We start from the raw sequence: 21,433 nt of genomic DNA, 5'->3' as shown, positions 1-21,433 counted from the left end.
GTAACTGCATGGGCTATTTAGTCTGATTCACACCTGTCTCATTTCTTCCGCTGTCGTAGACATAACTATTGTCACACTACTGACGAGAGAAATAAATGCGGGCAATTTTCACCTTATAGCGTTGTTCAAGAAGGAACTGCAGATGCTGGAGAATCGAAGGTAGACAACGTTGCTGGAGAAGCTCAGCGGGTGCAGCAGCATCTATGGAGCGAAGGAAATAGGCCTTGGTTTCGGGCCGGAACGTTGCCTATTTCCTTCGCTCCATAGATGCTGCCGCACCCGCTGAGTTTCTCCTGTTTATTAGGTTGTCGCACATCCATTTGCTCCCCTTGGTTCCATAATCTTTATTGCGTTCACTGAACAAACATCTATCGATCTGAGTTTTAACATTTACATTTGTACAGCCTGAGCAGTTTTAGGGAAAGAGTTGAAGTTTCCAATAATATTTTGGATGACCAAGTGCAATTCGATATCACTTCATCTTGGCCTATCCCGATAAGTAGGATATATATTTTTCTCCTATTGTTTATGACCAGAGGACTCAGTGTCACTCAAACTAATCTATAATGATCTTATGTGCCTCTGATCTTCCTTAAATAGAAGGATCTGAGGCAGTAGTATATAACTGGATCTCATCAATAAGAATCTAAAGGAGAAAAATAAGCTCTTCGGCCCATCAAGTCTATGGCAACCATCGACCACCAATGCTTATACAATTTTATTCTTCTCATGGCCCCATCAAATCTCACAGATTCTACCACTCGCCTGCACATTAGAGGCAATTCACTGCAGCCTCCAATTACCCACCAATCCACACAAGTCTGGGACGCAGGAGGCAATTGAAGCACTCGGCAGAAATACCAAGCAGTCACAGGGAGAACGTGCAAACTCCACACAGGCAGGGTCAAACCTGGAACCGTGAGGCAGCAGCTCTGGCAGTTGCGTCTTTGCACCTCATCCTGTTATCTCTGCCTTGAACTGACCACAAGCCCAACGTATCTCCTCCCTAGGTTGAAGTTGAAGTGGAATGGTGTGTTGAAGGGCAGGGAACAGGGTGATCAGGTTGCCCTTGTGGCTGGACAAAGGCGTCCTGCAACACAGTTCATAGGGCTGGTGTTGCATCTGTAGTTCTATACATGTATTTATCCCTGGAAATAGTAACAGGAGCCGTATCCCAACCCCAGCCCTAATCCCCCAAACATACTATGACCCGAACTCTACAAACCCTATCCCTGCAACTCTGACCCAAACATCCTAACCCTAAACCCGTTCAACATTAATGCAAACTCTAACCTCTTCATCTCTAACTCTACCGCTGCACCACCATGCCGTCCTCGTATCCACTGCCAAGTCTGTTTCTCAATGTCCCCCCCCCCCCGCCCCACTGATCGAGAGAAGTTCAGCTGAAGTAGTGAGCAAATGTGAACTGCTTCCAATACAATGTTACTCCACCTGTCTGGGTGCTTCAGTGTGCAGGCAAGTCACACATGGGAAGCCGGAAGCAATTTGCCTACCTTTGAAAAACATTCAAGAATCACTGATCACTTTTCAGCAATTGATTTTCCAATTAAATTCTGTCATGCAGCACACATAAAAATTACACAGTGTGATAGAATTTCTAGATCCGTATCTCATACCCATTCTATCAAAGTCTCCCATAATCTTAATCATAATCAGGTCACCTCTCCGTTTCCCCTTGCCTGCCTGCTCAAGCTTTGCTGAAAGTTGTTAGTTCTGTTATCATTTTCTTTTACATCGGGTCCAATGCTTCCATCTCATTTTTAAACATGGAAATCAACACTGACTATGGGCTAGTCACATTTAATACCCAATCTCTGCTTTTCAATTTTATCCCGTCTGAGAGCGTTGGTGAGGTTTTTTTCTTCTTTTTAAAATGCGAAATTAACTTGCGTTATTCTTTTCTCAGCATACTTATATGTATTCTTAGATCCCTCAGCTCCTCCGCTCCTGTTACATCCCTTTCTTATTTTTTACCAAAGTCCACTCTCTCATTTTACTCTATTGAACTTTATTTCCCAATGTTTATTATTAATGAATGTTAATGCCTTATAATTTGTCATAGTCATCTCGATGATTGGCTATCTGCCAATTTGATGCTGACGGAAAATAATTTCTGAGTCCCAAGTCCAATCATTAGTCAGTCATTTCTCAATTCCCATTTCATCACTGTTCTTGTTTAGAGATATAGTCACGGTCTTTTATTTCATCCAACTGACCCTACTTACTGCCACTGCCTGGGCTTAGATAAAGACATTCAGGAAGTTTTAACGCACGACAATTTTTAACTGTAGAGAAATCAAAGGCAGAACTTCCTCGAGGCAGAATCGTGGGCGGCACGGTGGCGCAGCGGTAGAGTTGCTGCCTTACAGTGCCAGAGACCCGGGTTCAATCCTGACTACGGGTGTTGTCTGTACAGAATTTGTACGTTCTCCCCGCGACTGCGTGGGTTTTCACAGAGATCTTCAGTTTCCTCCCACACTCAAAAGACTTACAGGTTTGTAGGTTAATTGGCTTGGTGTAATTGTAAATTGTACCGTGTGTGTGTGTGTAGCACAGCGTTAGTGTGCGGAATTGCTGGTCGGTGCGGACTCGTTGGGCCGAAGGGCCTGTTTCCATCCTGCATTTCTAAACTAATCAAAACCACTTCTTCTCTCCCCCAGCCCTAGACTGATTGCAGCTGCATCTTATGGCCTGGTCATTCCTTCTTGTCCCACAACTATCGGGCAGAAGATACAGAAGCTTGAAACTGTGCATCACTAGACTTAGGATCAGCTCCTTCACCTCAGTTGGTTACAAAAAGGCTTCTCAAATGCTTTCCCTTATTAGCTGAGGCATCGAATGTAAGAGGTGTAAGTACCAGTCAAACAGTTTGGATACTGTTTACAGGGAACAACTCCGCCCAAGATTGCAAGGAATTGCAGAGAGTTATAGATGTAGCCGAGTCCACCATACAGGCCAGAATCCCCACCATTGATTCCATCTACACTTCATGCTGCTTCGGAAAAGCAGCCAACATAATCAAAGACCTGTCCCACTACAGTAATTTATTTTGCTCCTATCGGGCTAAAGGATCGGAAGATTGAAAGCGTGAACTGCCAGACTCAGGAACAGCTTCTTCCCCTCTGCTATCAGCCTTCTGAACGGTCCTGCCTTAAACTAGGGTACTGTTCAATTCACCTCTACTCCATTGAGGACACTGGACTTTGTCTATGGAACTGATGGGCTACAATGCTGAGCACTATAGTCTGCGCTCTGTATCCTCCCCTATTGTGCTTGACGAGATTGTATTGATTATCTGATTTAATTGGATAGTATACAAAACTATACCTCAGTACAATGACAGTAGTAAACCTAACCTTAAACCCAAACCTAGCCAGGCTAAGATTAGCTATCACAACAGGACAGGCATTGACCCTGGGCTCCGCGTGTCTGTGTGGAGGTCATCAGGTCATTGTGGATAGATTTCTCCATTTGAAATCAAGCAAACATTTTGTTCACTGCACATTGGTACGTGATCATTGTTGCTGGCCTTAATTTGTCCTGTTGCATAACTTTCATTAATTTGTTCTTTGTATCTATTCATACCTCTAGTTTCCCTCTCCCCATGACTCTTAGTGTGAAGAAGGAGCTCGACCCAAAACCTCACTGATTCCTTCTCTCCAGAGATGCTACCTGACACGCTGAGTTACTCCAGCGTTTGGTGTCTATCTTCGGTGTAAACCAGCATGTGCAGTTCCTTCCTGCACATTCAGAGGGATCTTGTTGCCTTAAATTGTTTGCTTGTAATAGCTCAATTACATTCGGAATGAACCAGCAATTCATGACGTGACAGGGCCAGACAAATTAACAAAAGATAGTCAATGTCACTCTTCATTCTTTCTGACAGGGAGAGGAAAAATAAGGCATCATGTGTAACACGCAAAAAAGCAACCCAATTAAATTAGGGAATTGCAATATCAGTACACTGAGATTTCAGTGGTCAGCCGTGTGTCTAGTTTCTCAACCTGGTGAATTTCCCAAAGAAATGTAGAGAAAATTATCTCTCCCTCCCTCTCTCCCTCTATCTCTCTCTCTTGTCTAACACACAGTGATCTAGTATTTTCAACATTCACACTGTCAAGTTTAGCAGATTGGGGGAAACAAAAAGATTGATCGACTGCTGAGGAAGTCAAAATGGGTTACTCCAGCAATTTATGTCTATCTGAACCAACAAACCAGCAGTCGGCAGTTCCTTCCTACACACAAGGCAAAATTGGTTCTGTTCTCAGGAGGGGCATTGATGCAAAGAGAGGAGATAGGACATTGTGGAGGATTGAGAAGCCCCTTCCTACATTACTCTAGCCACCTAACACCCTTCTCATACCTGGTTGTATTTACCTTCGCCAAATGATGAATCCGAAGACCATTGACACCAGGACGATCAGACCCGCTACTGAAACCACGGCGATGACAATCACTGGATTTTGTTCACGGGAAACCATGGCAACTACGGAAAGAAGATAGAAGTAGTGTGTTTACATTCAACATGCACGGACATTGATTTGAGTTACAACAGGGTGTGTCTGCTTGAGGGGTATTGTTCATAGAGTCATAGAGTCATACAACACTGAAACAGGCCCTTGATCCACCTTACTCACATCAACCCACTTGCCCCATCTACACTAGTCCAACCTGCCAAAGCTTGGCCCATATCCCTCCAAACGTTTCCTATCCATGTACCTGTCCAATTGTTTTTTAAATGTTGCGATAACACTCTTGCAGTCTTTAGTTTTAGTTTTAGTTTTAGAGATACAGCGTGGAAATAGGCCCTTCGGCCCACCGGGTCCGCGCCGACCAGCGATCCCCTCACATTAACACTATCCTACACCCACTAGGGAAATTTTTTTACATTTACCAAGCCAGTTAACCTACAAACCTGGATGTCTTTGGAGTGTGGGAGGAAACCGAAGATCTCGGAAAAAACCCACGCAGATCACGTACAAACTCCGTACAGACAGCACCCGTAGTCGGGATCAAACCCGGGTCTCCGGCGCTGCATTCACTGTAAGGCAGCAACTCTACCGCTGTGCCACCATGACCGCCCACAGTCGCAAGAAAAACAAGAAGAAAATGTAAACATTTCACACAGGCAGCACCTGAGGTCGGGATTGAACCTGTGTCATTGGAGCAACGCAGCATTACTGCTAACTGCGATACTGTGCCATCCCGAAACCTCAATTCCACCAGCGCCTTTGAGCTCATGTAGTGTATACACACCTTTATATTACCAAACTGTTATACTGTTTGTATTACATTAAAGTAAATGCCAACATATCATGTTGCCCTTTGAGTTTAATCAAGTATAATGCAAAAATGACAATTCAGCTCATGCTGCAAATGCACCAGGAAGAGCTAGTACAAGGTCCTCCTACTTTGCTACATCCAGTCTCCACCATTTGGTCACTTGAAGCAACTTTATAAAAGTTGGCAACACGGTGACGCTGCTGTCTCACAGCGCCAGAGTCCCGGGTTCGATCCTGACCTTGGGTTCGACGTGTAGAGTTTGCACGTTCTCCCTTTGACCATGTAAGTTTCCTTTGAGTGCTCAAGTTTCCTCCCACACACCAAAGACTTACAGGTTTGTAGTTTGATTGGCTTTGGTAAAAATTGTAAATTGTCCCTAGCGTGTAGGATAATATGGGGTGATCGCTGGTCGATGCAAACTTGATGGGCTGAAGGGCATGTTTCCATGCTGTATCACTAAAGTCTAAAGTCCAAATACCAAAACTGTTGTGCGGCTTTATAGGTTAATGGACCGTCTGTAAATTGCACTAGTTTGTCTGGAATGGATGTGAATGTGAGAACATGGAATGAGTGTGAGTGGGTGATCGATGGTCGGCATGGACTTGGTGGGCCAGGTAGCCAGTTTCCAGCCGTGTCTTTAATCTAAACTGAACTGCACTAAGTTAGACAAAAATGCTGGAGAAACTCAGCGGGTGAGGCAGCATCTAAGGAGCGAAGGAATAGGTGACGTTTCGGGTCAAGACCCTTCTTCAGTGATGTGGAGGTGGGGGGAGGGGGTGGCGGGCGGGAAGAAGAAAGGTCGAGGCGGAGACAGTGGGCTGTGGGAGAGCTAGGAAGGGGAGGGGAATGAGGGAGAAAGCAAGGACTACCTGAAATTGGAGAAGTCAATGTTCATACCATTGGGATGTAAACTGCTAAAGCAAAATATGAGGTGCTTTCATATAAATTAAAGAAGTGGCTTCATTTGAAATGAATTCAACAGACATCCTTATCAGACACGTGTCACTCTTTTAACAGTCAATTGCTTCAATTTGGATGTCACAATTAAGTTAGAATAGCAGATTTTATGTCACAGCCCCACCTACACAGAGGGCACATTTCAGGGAATTTAATCCACGATATGGGCTAACTAACCCAGTTATCTGTGCAGCCTGAAATGCCGTATCTCCACGGGGGTTGCAGGGCTACAGAATTATTCCACAAAGTTACTTAAACATTAACATGAATATCCTTGACTCTTCCAGATCTTGTTCTTTAATTAAGTGGTTCCCTTAGAAAGTATTCATTCATTCATCTGCTCTCTCGATAGTGCTGCCATTTTAGAATCAGGACTCATGCCAAGCTGCCGCAGTAAGTAAGCACCATTGTGTTACATAGTGGGATGTGTAGATTGAGAGAGTTATTGCCTGGGAATTGGATTGTACCGAGTTTTCTTTTCCAGCATAATGTAATCCAAAACTGATGTTTGTCTGAATAAATTGGACTACCTTCCCCTGGCGAACTCACAACAATGACAACAATCGGGCTGCAACACTGTTGGTCATAATCCTTGCTGTTGTGTCCAATGTTTCTGCACTCTCAAAACCCTGGGTGATTTGTCCCAGAGTGACTGAGGTCAATTGTACCTCTTGCTGCCACGTAGCAGATAACTCAGCTTTGTTTGTTTGTCAATAACTCAACTAATAACTCAATGACATAAAATAAACTATGAAAGCACTTCATTGAATGCGACACACTGTCATACTGCAGTTGTACAAGATGTTGGTGAGGCCGCATTCAGAGTTCATTTCTGGGCACCATGTTACAGGAAAGGTGTTGTCAAGTTGGAAAGGGCACAGAGAAGATTTACAAGGATGTTGCTAGGACTCGAGAGTCCGACCTATAAGGAGAGGTTGAGCAGGCTGGGACTCTATTCCTTGGAGTGCAGTTGGATGAGAGGTGATCTTACAGACGTGTATAAAATCATGAGAGGAATAGATTGGGTAGATGCACACAGTCTCTTGCCCAGAGTAGGAGAATTGAGAACCAGAGGACATAGGTTTAAGGTGAAGGGGGAAAGATTTAATAGGAATCTGAAGAGTAACTTTTCCACACAAAGGGTGGTGGGTGTATGGAACAGGCTGCCAGAGGAGGTAGTTGAGGCAGGGACTATTGCAATGTTTAAGAAACATTTAGGCATGTACATGGATCGGACAGGTTTTGAGGGATATGGGCCATAGGGACTGGTGTAGCTGGGACATGTTGGTCGGTGTGGCCAGGTTGGGCAGAAGGACCTGTTTCCACACTGTATGACTATGACTCTAAAAATAGAATGCAAGCACAGTGTGATGTTGATGGTTATAAAGTTCCTATTCAGGTGCAGGTGAACCTTCAAGATGGTGGTGGTGGATGGAGAGGACGATGGATGCCGGTGAGTGGGCTGTGCTCTGGGAGGTGCAAGGTCAGCTGGAGGAGGCGCCCCGGTGCACAGAGTTGGAGTGGAGGCTGTGAGAGACGAGGGGATGTCATGTTTGCCGGACGATGTTTCCATGGAGTGGGCCACCGGGGGCACTGCGTCAGCTGGGGGGGGTCGCAGGGATCAGGCGCCACAGGAGGCCCCATCCACCCAGGTCGAGTAACTGTGTGGATCAGACGCGGCCTGCAGCAGCACGGAGCGGCAGTGGAGGACAACCTCCTCCTGGTCTCTGGTCTTCGAGGGACGAGCAAGGGCTGGCTTGGTGGCTTTGCTCTCCCAGTTCGGAGGTCCACTCTGTCCAAAGAGAAGCCATCCTGCTGCAGGTCGTGAACTGCCGTGTCTTCTGGGTCCCGGGGTCATCAGAGGGGGACCGGCTTGGCGGACTCCCCCTGAGGCCGCGACTCTCTGGGCCTTCCGTTCACCTTCTACCATACGGAAACAGGTCAAACGGCCCTTCAAAAATGATCCACAACAGTTAAATACATGCTGGGATCTTGCTGTGTATAAAGTTGGATTTAAACCCAGGACCTAACAATTGGCACCTCACGCCTGCTTCTCTATGTTCAACAGTTTAAGAGGTTCGTGGTGGAAAGGATGATCTTCTTCTTCAAAAAAGTCAATTTTGAGAAGCAGTCTACTTTACAAATACATCTTTGTTTATTGTCCAAACTCAAGCAAGGGCAATTCTCTAACTTTCTTCTCGTTCTCATGGGAAACACACGGCACAATTTCTGGTCTGTCATTTGGAGATGGAAGTTAACAAGCCTTCAAATTGTCTTGATTTGCTATATAAATTGAATTGCTAACTGACCTGACTCAAAGAAAACCTTATTAAAATGCAAACTGATATATATTTTGCTTTTAATAGGCATCCATAAAATAACACATCACTAATGATTCAATTTGATGCTTATTATAGCTTCTGATAATCATTTAGGCAATGGAGTAAAAAAAAATCTATTTTAATTTTTAAACTCATTTCTGTTCAGCTTGTTGTGACCAAAACTCAGGGATGGTTTGGACTATAATTTGTTAGGTCCAATTTGCTATGGCACTACATTAAAGGCAGAGTCCGACGGACTTGTCCGATATTTTTTAGCTATTGTTAGGTGTGTCCCTTCCTTCTAACAGAGTCTCTCTGCATTAAGAATGACTCTGGAGAGAGAAAGATGCCTCTGCTTGATTCCCTTTGGCACAAAGTTTCCCTGACACCCGAGCAAACAAAGAATATCACTGTTACTTGTCACATGTGACAATAAAGTGTCATTCATTCATTCATTCATTCATTCATTCATTCATTCATTCATTCATTCATTCATTCACCCCATTCATCACATGGGCTTCGCAGAGCCAGGCCTGGGTCTAGTGGTAAGGAAGCCTATGCGTGACTGAAAACCAACTTTTATTGAATGAACTCAGAACACAATGGAAAGGGCTTCTAGTCACATGGTCAGAGATACAACACAGAAACGAGCTCTTAGGCACACCAACTCCACTCATTTACACATTAGACATTGATCCAGCCTTCCTACCAATCTCCCCATCTAGGCCTATCTGGTACAGCTGCTGCCTCACAGCGCCAGAGACCCGTGTTCGATCCTGACCACGGGTGCTGCCTGTGTGGAGTTTGCAAGTTCTCCCTGTGACTGCGTGGGTTTTCTCTGGGCGCTCTGGTTTTCTCTCACATCGCAAAGACGAGCACGTTTGTAGGTTAATTGGCCTCTGTAAAATTGATCCCAGTGTGCAAAGAGCGGGTGCGAAAATTGAATAACATCGAACAAGTGTAAACGGGTGAATGATGGCCAGGATGGACTCAGTGGGCCGAAAGGCCAGTTTCCATCCTGCATCTTTCAATCAATTCAATGTTATCTTTTACCTACTGACTAGGGACAATTTCAAGCAGCCAATTAACCTACCAGCCTGCATTTCACTAGGAAATAATGGGAGAAAGGATTTTGACCCGAAACATCACCTATTCCTAGAAATGCTGCCTGACCCGCTGAGTTACTCCAGCACTCTGTGTCTATCTTCAGTACTAGTGAAAGTGTTGGCGTTTCTTTAACTTGTGGTGAGTAACAACACCTTGAAGAATGGGAGTGCCTGGTGAAATCCTCCCACCAGCATTCATTGACTGAGGTTCAGGCCGTGACAGGAGCAACTCTGCGGAGAGTCATGAGCCTCAAGGCGTTTTGTCCCATTTGCTGTTTGACATCTAGATGACTAAAGCAGTTCATCGTGCGGGTCTCCGCTGACCCCTCAAGCAACTATCACCTCCAGAAGAACAAGCCTCAAATAAATAATGAGAAGAAAAGAGTCCTCGGTCCACTTTAATCATAACATTGTGTACTGGTTTATAACTTGTCTGTGCCCTCATTCGCAATAATAGTACTGTGTCTCAAGAAAGGTAATCATTCAGTTTCAGCTCTTCAACTATTTCTCCAGGTACCTTGCTAGGTCAGGTGTGGTGCCTTATTTTATGATTATACTCTCAACCCAGAGTACTGGGGCAGCTCGGTGGCGAAGCAGTAGAGCTACTGCCTTACAGCGCCAGAGACCCGGGTTCGATCCTGACAACAGGTGCTGTCTGTACGGAGGTTGTACGTTCTCCCAGTGACCTGCATGGGTTTTTTTTCCAAGATCTTATGTTTCTTCCCACACACCAAAGACGTACAGGTTTGTAAGTTAATTGGCTTGGTGTAAATGTATAAATGTAAAATTGCCCCTAGTGTGTGTAGGGTAATGATAAATGTTTCGGGGATCGCAGGTCAGTGTGGACTCGGTGGGCCAATGGGCCTGTTTCTGCGCTGTATCTCTAAACTAAACTAAACTACTGGATATCAGTAGTTTGCAACATTCTAAATGCTACAATAAGTCCAGAGCTTAAGGAAATGGACCTTGTCATGGTAGACAAAAATGCTGGAGAAACTCAGCGGGTGAGGCAGCATCTATGGAGCGAAGGAAATAGGCAACGTTTCGGGCCGAAACCCTTCTTCAGACTGAAGATTAATTCTCTGATGAGCAACATTTAAGCAAGGCAGAGGGGGAGGGAGAGCTCTCATCCTCAATCCAATGAAACAGCAACAACCTTTACACTAAATATCCTGATAAACAGTCTTCCTGCTTTCTCCAATCCTAAAAGCATTCAGCTAACTTTAGTTTCAATGCATTCATCAGAAAACACTCTGTGGATTACACCAAGTAAGATTTCAAACAGCCCTCAAATACCATTACATATTAGATTGAATCACACTGTCAGTCAACTCATGGAAGTTTATGACACATTGCACCCAAGGACACCAGCAAAGTGACCCATTGATTGTGATTCTTCAACATTAGCATAACTTCATAAGTTCATATGTTATAGGAGCAGAATTAGACTATTTGGCCCATCAAGTTTACACCGCCATTCCTTCATGGCTGATCCATCTTTCCTTCTCAACCCCATTCTCCTGCCTTCTCCCCATAAACCCTGACACCCTAACTAATCAGAAATCTGTTAAACTCTCTTAAAAATATCCATTGGCCTCTGCAGCCGTCTGTGGCAATGAATTCTACAGATTCACCACCCTGGTCACCACAGATTCACCAACACAGATTCACCAATATGGTCAGGTACTGGTGGAATGGAAACATCAGTCCAAAGAAGTGCCGGTTTGTTGGCTAATTGGTTTGGTAAAATTGTAAATTGTTCCTATTGTGTGAGGATAGTGTTAGTGTGCAGGGATCGCTGGTTGGCGCAGATTCGGTGGACCGAAGGGCCTGTTTCCACGCTATCTGTAAAACTAGACACTAAAAATCAGAAGATGATACACTAATGGATGACATCATCTGGAGCTTTGCCGAACAAGACAAGGACTAAGCAGGACTTCCGAGCTCTAAAAAAAGATAGAAATATTTAAGGTACGGTATCTGAGAGATAACAGGCTTGTAGAGGGCAGGTGACTATGAAACAATGGGTTGTAAGCTTTGGAGCATGGAAGAGGATTCTTGACCTTTTCTCATCCATGAGGAAGTAGATCTCCTGCATGAATGGTGTAAGCTTGGACAAAAAACAAAGTTCTGGAGGAAAGCATCTGTGGAGGGAGGGACATATAATATTTGGGGACCCAACCTGAAACATCGTCATTGCTTTACCTCCATGGATGTTGCCTGGCTTGATGAGGTCCTCCAGCACTTTGTTTTTTGTCTCATATCTTGTTGAGGTAGAAAACCAACAATAGTTCATATTGGGTACACTGTTCTCCCAAAGCTTTGAGTGGAGGAGCTAACTTGATGTAGCAACAGACCGTGGCATAGTAGGGGCAGCATAGTGGTGCAGCGGTAGAGTTTCTGCATTACAGCGCTAGAGACCCGGGTTCAATCCTGACTATGGGTGCTGTCTGTACGGAGATCGTATGTTTTCCCCGTGACCTCGTGGGTCTTCTCCGGGTGCTCCGGTTTCCTCCCAAGCTCCAAAGACATGCAGATTTGTAGGTTAATTGGCTTTGGGTAAATTGTAAATTGTCCCAAGTGTGTAAGATAGTGCTAATGTGCGGGGTGATCGCTGGTCGGTGGGGACTCGGTGGGCCGAAGGGCCTGTTTCCGCTCCATATCTCTAAATTCTAAAGGCAGCAGGACTCCCCACCTATTAAATCCCTGGTAAAAATAACTGAATGAAAGAGATGAGATGAAAGGGGGGCCCTGGATATCAAGACACTGATCAAGAGTAACGTCAATAAAACCGATCAATGGCAGTCAAGCTAGAGAATTGGAGTCAGGTCTCAAACAAGGGAGGATGATTGTGAATGGAGATGTCATTCATCCCCAGATCCAGTCCAATTTTCTTCAGCTGCTTCATCGATGAGCTTCTTTCCTTCATAGGTCAAAATAGGGAATGGTAGCTCAACAGCGCACAGCATTCAAATCCATCTGCAGTTCCTTCAAAGTTCCCTTTCCTGAATCTATCAAAACTTGGACACATTCAGGCAGGTGCTAATAGGTGACAGGCAATTGCTATGTTACACCAAAGAGAGTCTAACCTTAGATAGAAAATGCGCTGGAGTAACTCAGCGGGTCAAGCAGCATCTCTGGAGAAAATGATTGGGTCTGAAAAAGAGTCAGGGACCCTTTTATATTGGAACCCTTTGAGCTCCTACTTATTAGTGACCCTGTTACAGCAATGGTGGACAAATTAGTGGTACTAATGCCACGAAACATCAAGGTTAGACCTTTCTGGTCCGCTGAGTTACTCCAGCACTTTGTGTCTATCTTTGGTATAAACCAGCATCTACAAATCTTTCTACAGAGTCATCCTACCACAACTAGTGAGCAGTCCTGAACTGCTATCAACATCATTGGTGACCCTTGGCTATCTTTAAGCGGAATTTATTGGCTTACAAAATTCTTAAGGGGTTGGACAGGCTAGATGCAGGAAGATTGTTCCCGATGTTGGGGAAGTCCAGGACAAGGGGTCATAGCTTAAGGATAAGGGGGAAATCCTTTAAAACCGGGATGAGAAAAACGTTTTTTCACACAGAGAGTGGTGAATCTCTGGAACTCTCTGCCACAGAGGGTAGTTGAGGCCAGTTCATTGGCTATATTTAAGAGGGAGTTAGATGTGGCCCTTGTGGCTAAGGGGATCAAAGGGTATGGAGAGAAGGCAGATACGGGATACTGAGTTGGATAATCAGCCATGATCATATTGAATGGCGGTGCAGGCTCGAAGGGCCGAATGGCCTACTCCTGCACCTAATTTCTATGTTTCTATGTTTCACCTTGCACTGAACGTTATTCCCTTATCCTGTATCTGTACAGTGTAAATGGCTCGATTGTAATCATGTATTGTCTTTACGCTGACTGGTTAGCACGCAACAAAGCCTTTTCATTGTACCTCGGCACAAGTGACAATAAACTAAACTGAGTCAAATCTTGATGTTTAATAACATTACTACCACTAATTTCTCCACTGCCACTGCAATAGGGTCACTAATAAGTAACCTAAAGGGTTCCAGCATAAAAATACTGCACCTACTGTAACTGGATATCCGTGCAGACAGAACGTCGACAAGGTCCTAGTCAACTCCTGACGTTTATGGATTCACTAGTAATCTTGTTCCCCAGATTGCTTATTTGTTCACTGGAATATCTCATCAAATGCAGGTTTTCCCGCTAATTCACTTCCCTAGACACGGCACATCAAAGCTCCTCAAATCCCATCACAATCCGAAAAAACTGCAATCACATCAATGCTCTCTGCGTTGTTTCTTCCTCTCAGTGAGAACATGAATGAATGAATACTTTGCATGAATGAAACATGAATGAAAACATGCCCGATTGACGTAACCTCACATCCTAATCCAAGCTCCTCTGCCCTATCATTAATTACATTTACTAATATGATCTGGGTTTGAACGACACAAGCGTTTTACCTCAATCTGATCTGCTATTTGGGGTTTATGCAAATAGTGAAAGGCCTGGAGAGAGTGGATGTGGAGAGGATGTTTCCATTTGTGGGAGAGTCTAGGACCAGAGGTCATAGCCTCAGAATTAAAGGATGTCCCTTTAGGAAGGAGATGAGGAGCAATTTCTTTAAGAGGGTGGTGAATCTGTTCAATTCATTGCCACGGAAGGCTGTGGAAGCCAAGTCAATAGATATGTTTAAGGCAATGATAGATAGATACTTGATTAGTAAAGACGTCAGGGGTTATGGGGGAGAAGGCAGGAGAATGGGGTTTAGGAGGGAGAGATAGATCAGCAATGATTGAATCGGGGAGTAGACTTGATGGGCCGAATGGCCTAATTCTATTCCTATCACATGAACTTATCAATGCTGAATTGAGTGGGGCTTTATGGTCAACAAGAATCCACGTTGATCTGAAGGTAGTCCACCTTTATTCAATCACTTCACAGTTTCGGCTGTCTCCCTCCTTGTAATGGAGCTCAGAAAACCATGTCAATTCATTTTCTAATCTTTGTTTCAGGGATTTCTGAGGCAGCAAATTGTGTGCTCTAGGGAGATCTGCATCGTGGCTTGTGCAATATCATGGAAATTGTTCAAGTCCTCTCCGCAATGCTGTTAATATTTATTAAAGTGAGAAATAGAACCATAGCTGGTAAACACACTGAGTCTTTAGCCCAGAATAGGGGAATCGAGAACCTGAGGACATAGGTTCAACGTGAGGGGGAAAAGATTTCATTAGAACCTGAGGGGCATCATTTTTACACAAAGGGTGGTGGGTGTATGTAACGAGCTGCCAGAGTAGATATTTGAAGCAGGGATTATCATAACATTCAAGAAACATTTAGACAGGTACATGGATAGGCTAGGTTGAGAGGGATATTGGCCAAATGCAGGTAGGTGGGACTAGCGTAGATGGGACACGTTGGTTGGCAAAGCCAATTGGGCTGAAGGGTCTGTGTCTGTGCTAGATGACTGTGAGATAATTTCAAAGGGGAACTGTAACTGAACGAGTCCATCACGTGCTGATGTTAGAGCTCTGATAATCCTCGTACAATTCTGCCTCCATTCTTCCCATCAGCATCCACTCCCCAGTGGCACTGTCAGACAATGTTAGCAGAATACATCAACACGCAACACACACCATGGCTTCCCTTTCATAACATTTACAAGAATTATGTGAATGTAAGAAAAAACATTTATTTCAACTTACTTTGCTCAGATTCATTATCCCAATAATTAATCACATACATCCTTCATATTCTTTAATCGCCAGGAGAATAAGCACATTTGTTTTGCAAAATGTAATTGCAAAATGTTTCAATTAGAATTTCAAAATATTTTGCAGAATTCAGACTTAAGCGCGTGTCCCACTTACGCGATTTTTTTCGGCGACTTGCCGGCACCGGTCATAGTGGCCAAAATTTTTCAGAATGTTGAAAAAACCAGCGGCGACCAGAAAAAGGTATGACTCTTTGGGCGACTACTCACGACCATACGGGCGTCACGTGTCAACATGTCGCGGGGTGAAGCCTGTATGGTCGTGAGTAGTCGCCCAAAGAGTCGTCCCTTTTTCAAGAAAAACATCCAAGAAAGAAGAAGAAAATGGTGGCCACTGCCCGGTCCATCAGAGCTACTGACTTCCTCACCATCAATGGGATGCACAGGAGGCTCTGCCTCACAAATGCAGCCAATATCATCAAAGACCCACAACACCCTGGCTACACCTTCATCTCACGACAACCAACAGGAAGAAGCTACAGGAACAGTGAACAGAGTCCTCTTGGTTCAAGAACAACTTCTTCCCAGCAACAGTGAGGCCCTTGAATATCGGTTAACAACAATCCTATCTCAGCAACTCTCAACTTCCATGGACTTTGTTTTGATTACACAACAGACGTCGGTTTTGCACAGTTATGGTTCAATTATCTACTATTACTGTATTATTGATTATTGTAAATTTATTTGTATGTTTTGCATTAATGGGCCTGTAGATTTGTTGCAAGTAAAACATTGATTGCGTTACATATGACAATGAAACACTTTGTTTAATTCTTGACTAAACACTCTTGCTTCTTGAATCACTTCTCCCCTCTCCAGTCAGGCAGAAAATATGAAGACTTGAAAACATGTATCGCCAGGTTCAGGAACAGGGGTGGCAGTGTGGGGCAGCAGTAGAGTTGCTGCCTTACAGTGCCAGAAGCCACGGTTCGAGCCTTACGACGGGCGCTGGCTGTACAGAGTTTGCACGTTCCCCCTGTGACTGCGTGGGTTTTCCCCGGGTGCTCCGACTTTCTACCCACACACCAAAGACTTGTAGGTTAATTGGCTTCGGTAAAGATTGTAAATTGTGTCTAGTGTGTAGGATAGTGCTAATGTACGGAGATTGCTGGTCGGCACGGACACGGTTGGCTGAAGGGCCTGTGTCCACGCTGTATCTCTAAACTAAACTTTCTTCCTTAGTGCTATCAGACTACTGAATGGTCCTCCCAATAGTCCCGATCTCCCAACCTACCTCACTGTGGACACTGCACATCTTTACTTGTACCTGCAGTTTCTCTGTATGTGTAATGCTGTAACATTATACTCTGCTCTCTAGCATTTGTCTCTGCGTTACCTGCTGTACCAATGTATGGCTTAATTACACTCATGTATAGTGTGATTGGTCTGGATAACATGCACACAAAGTCTCTCAGTGTTTCTAGGTACACAGAACAATAGTAAGTTGATAACTGATAAAAGCAGCACCCCAGGCACTCAGTGTAATACAAGTACTCCAGGAAGACCTGCTATCAGTCTAATTGCAAGTATTTTGTGCTTGCTTCTCCAATTGACACTGCTATACCTTGCTATACTTGCACTTTGCTTCCATCTCTGAAAGAAGAATAGAGCATTTCCTATGAAGTGTCCCCTTATGTGGCATGTAACACCTCCTATAGGTTTAGTTTAGTTTAGTTTAGAGATACAGCGCAGAAACAAGCCCTTTCAGCCCACCGGGTCCGCGCCAAGCAGAGATCCCCGCATATTAACACTACCCTACACACACTAGGGACAATTTTACATTTACCAAGACAATTAATCTACATACCTGTATGTCTTTGTAGTGTGGGAGGAAACCAAAGACCTTGGAGAAAACCCACGCCGGTCACGGGGAGAACGTACAGACAGCACCCGTAGTCGGGATCAAACCCAGGCCTCTGGCACTGCATTTGCTGTAAGGCAGCAACTCTACCGCTGCGCCTTAGTTTTGAGAGACAGCATGGAAGCCCACCTCATCCAGGCCAATGATTGATGACCCGTGCACACTAGTTCTATGCTATCCCACTTTCTCATCCACCACTAACATACTCGGGGCAATTCACAGTGGGCCAATTAACCTACGAACCTGCACATCTTTGGGATTTGGGAGGAAACCGGAGCACCCGGAGGAAACCCACGTGGTCACAAGGAGAACGTGCAAACTCCACACAGACAGCACCCAAGGTCAGTATCGAACCTGGTTCTCTGGTGCTGTGAGGCAGCGGCTCTACCAGCAGCGGCACTATTGGGAAGGCATGCATGGTCCTCCTTCATGACCACAAACTCAAACTGATCCAATGGCTTGGGCTTTCATGCCATTACATTAAATGGAGAGAGGCCATTCTGTCCAATTGGTTGTTCCCTAGATGCCTCCTTGCCACCCTGTTGACATATCCTTTAATTTTGTGTCCTTAACGTGATCCCTGTGCAAACCATAGGTAGAAAGCTCCACATTCAAACTACCAGCCGGCTGAACACTTAATAGGTCCCCTAGTTTGGGATCATTCTCGGAGTGGAACGATCTTCGCTACATCTACTCATCCATAATGTTAAGCGACACACCATAAATAGCATTTGCTTTATTGGTGAAACAATCTCTGGGTTTCCCCAAGGGTGATGACAATTATAACTGTCCAGAAGCTTCAATACATGTGAATTTACGGAAACAGCCTTCATGTGAAAGAGATGAAGGTGCATTTAACAAAACCAAAACCACACAGGTTAGCTAATCATGTCTTTGCAAATTACAGGACAAAATAACGATATTTAATACCAGGACAGCGAGTTGCTTTTACAGGGGGAACCTGTACTTAGAATAAAATTTTGCGTTATAGGAAAGATGTTGTCAAGCTGGAAAGGGTGCAGATAAGATTTATGAGGTTGTTGCCAGGACTGAGCTGTAAGGAGAGGTTGAGCAGGCCAGGACTCTATTCCTTGGAGTGCAGGAAAATGGAGGATGATCTTATAGGGGTGTACAAAATCATGAGAGGAATAGATCAGGTAGACACACCGAATCTCTTTCCCAGACTAGGGGAATCAAGAGCCCGAGGATAAAAAGTTTAAGGTGAGGGGGGAAGGATTTAATAGGAACATGAGGGGTAACTTTTTCACATTGGGTTTATAGAAACATAGACAATAGGTGCAGGAGTAGGCCATTCGGCCCTTCAAATGGAATAAGCTGCCGGAAGAGGGAGTTGAGGCTGGGACTATCTCGACGTTGAAGAAACATTTGGACAGGTACATGGATGGGACAGGTTTAGAAAGATATGGGCCAAATGCAGGCAGGTGGGAGTAGTGTAGGTGGGACATGTTGGCCAGTGTGGGAAGGATGGGCTGAAGGGCCTGTGTCCACGCTGTATCACTCTATGACTCTATAGGCTTTTTAACATATGAGATCTGTGGTAATTCCCTGTTTTGTACACAGGTTTATTTACACGGAATAGAATGCAAATGTTCACACAGAAAATCTTGTTCTGTGCTGTCTTTGCGTGTGTCTTCACAGGCATGTGTGCAAAAGGTTTCACCGAACTAATTAGTTGAATATACGAGGTGACCATTTACTGTTTAAAGTGCGAAAGCCAAATGCATCTCTTTGCACTGTTAGACCCCAGATCTGAAAACACTGGCTTTGAAAAGATAAAATAGCTTAGTTGTTGTAGATAAAATAAAGACATGCCCTTTAATGTCCTCATTAGAATTATGATAAGAGCTAATTATTGGACAGACCAAGAGCACGAATGAACCAGCAGCTATTATTTTCCTTTTATAAGATTAGCATTATGGATAATTACATTTCTCTCTTGCATTTAGTAAGGACAGTTATCTACCAAATATGTGACATGATCAAACTATGGTCGGAGTAGAATCCAAGGGAGGAGAGGGTGCAGGAGAGTTTTACCAGAATGCTTCAAGAAGAGATGAGACAAACTTGATTTGTTTTCTCTCGAAGCCGGAAGCTGAGGGGAGACCTGATAGAAGTATATAAAATCATGAGAGGCATAGATATGTGTCGACAGACAGACCCTTATTGATAGGATCGAAATACCCAAGACTCGAGAGCATAGCTTTACGTTGGGAGGGGCAACATTTAAGGAAGATGCGGCGAGCATGTTCTTTTCACACAGAGAGTGGTGCTCAGCATGTGCTGCCAGGAGTGTTGGTGGAGGCAGTTAGGATAGGGTCGTTGAGGAGGCTTTTGGACAGGCACATGGATATGCAGGGAATGGAGGAACATGGATCACGTGCAGGCAGAGGAGATGGGTTTATTCTGGCATCATGTTCGGCACAGACAATGTGGGTTGAAGGGACTTCTCCTGTTCTGTTCTATGCCAAAGCTGGACACAAAGTGCTGGAGTAACTCAGCGGGTCAGGCAGCATCTCTGGAGGAAAAGGATGGGTGAAATTCCACCTGAAACGTCGCCCATCATTTTTCTCCAGAGATGCTGCCTGACCCGTCGAGTTACTCCAGCACTTTGTGTCTATCTACGGCATAAACCAGCATCTGCAGTTCTTTGTTTATACATTCTGCACTGTTCTATGTTATTCCTTAAGATACAACCATTAATACAACATAAGTGTGTCACACTAATGTTACCATTCAAAAATGCACTGATAAGTGTGTGTTAGGGCAAGTGTGTATAAGTGTATATTAGGGCATGTGACCAAGAATCCAGGGATATGGGGAAAATGCAGGAACAGGGTACTGATTTTGGATGATCAGCCATGATTATATTGAATGGCGGTGCTGGCTCAAAGGGCCAAATGGCCTACTCCTGCACCTATGTTTTATGTTTCTATGTTTAAGTGACCATAAACTTGGTCAGTCATAGGTTGTAAAGCAGGTCTTCAAAGAGGACAGAGTGGTGGACAGTTTTAGGGAGAACTTTGTAGAAAGCAAAGCCTCGGTGAATGCGAGCAATGTTGTTACTTGGGAATGTCTAAGTTTGGGGATGATCGAGAACCCTGAACTGGAGAAGAATCTCATTGGGCTGATGGCTGCTACAGAGGTAGGAATGGATGGTCAAAGAGGAATTTAATACAACAACAAATTCAAATCGCATCTTTATTGGAGCCAGAAAAATCCCACTGTGTTACCAAACCAAAGCAAAACGTACAAAATGAGAAACGCTCTTGTTTTTCCTCCTTTCAGTACTACTTACGCTCCCCTAAAGTCTGCACCTCAATACGGGGGCTGTAGTTCCCATAGTCCGTGGATGAAGAGAAGACTCGCACTTGGAATATGTAGAGTGTTCCAGGCTTCAGGTTATTGATGGTCAGAGTCGTGGATGAAGTCTTCACCGTTGAGTAACTCTGATCACTCTGCTCCTGTGTGGAAGCAGAGAGGTTTCAATGACAAGTGCACAAGGTTTTCCACATTAAACAGCAATAACAAAAATAATAGATGATTGTTGCAGGCTACTGAAGGCACAAATGCCAGCAATCATGCACAACTATTTACAGATAAGGTCAGAAAAACATCTTACATCTAACAAGGTTAGTGCAACACTCCAACTATCTCTTTTGATTGATATCTTTCATTTTACGGCAAGTTTCACTTTGAAAGATTGATTGTTTGTAAGATGCAGAATGTAAACACTCCTTTTGGCCCACAGAGTCCATGCCAACCATCGATCACCCATTCACACTAGTTATATAGGCACAAAAAGCTGGAGTAACTCAGTGGGACAGGCAACAATCTCTGTGGAGTTTGCATGTTCTCCCAGTGACCGTGTAGGTTTCCTCCAGGTTCTCCCATTTCCTCCCTCATCCCAAAGACGCAGGTTAATTGGACCTCTGTAAATTGCCCCTAGTGTGTATGTGGAGTGGGTGAGAAAGTGAGATAACTAGCGTGAACGGGGGATCGATGGTTGGCATGGACTCGGTGGGCCGAAGGGCCTGCTTCCATGCTGTGTCTTTCAATCAATGAATCAAAGAGAAAT

General features: G+C 44.4%; 1 protein-coding gene across 1 annotated transcript in view; it reads right to left on the bottom strand.

The window, feature by feature from the left end:
* Positions 1 to 21,433, bottom strand: part of epha10 (EPH receptor A10) — a 497,371-nt gene that overhangs the window by 79,713 nt on the left and 396,225 nt on the right. Inside the window, exons 7-8 of the mRNA XM_033045476.1 lie at positions 20,654 to 20,819; positions 4,399 to 4,507 (exon numbers count right to left, since the gene is read on the bottom strand). Of these exons, the coding sequence (XP_032901367.1) occupies positions 4,399 to 4,507; positions 20,654 to 20,819 (275 nt within the window). The remainder of the gene's footprint in view (positions 1 to 4,398; positions 4,508 to 20,653; positions 20,820 to 21,433) is intronic.

Source organism: Amblyraja radiata, chromosome 27 (genome assembly GCF_010909765.2).
Source record: "Amblyraja radiata isolate CabotCenter1 chromosome 27, sAmbRad1.1.pri, whole genome shotgun sequence".
NCBI classification, from domain to species: domain Eukaryota; kingdom Metazoa; phylum Chordata; class Chondrichthyes; order Rajiformes; family Rajidae; genus Amblyraja; species Amblyraja radiata.
This window is presented reverse-complemented; position numbering and strand designations above follow the sequence as displayed.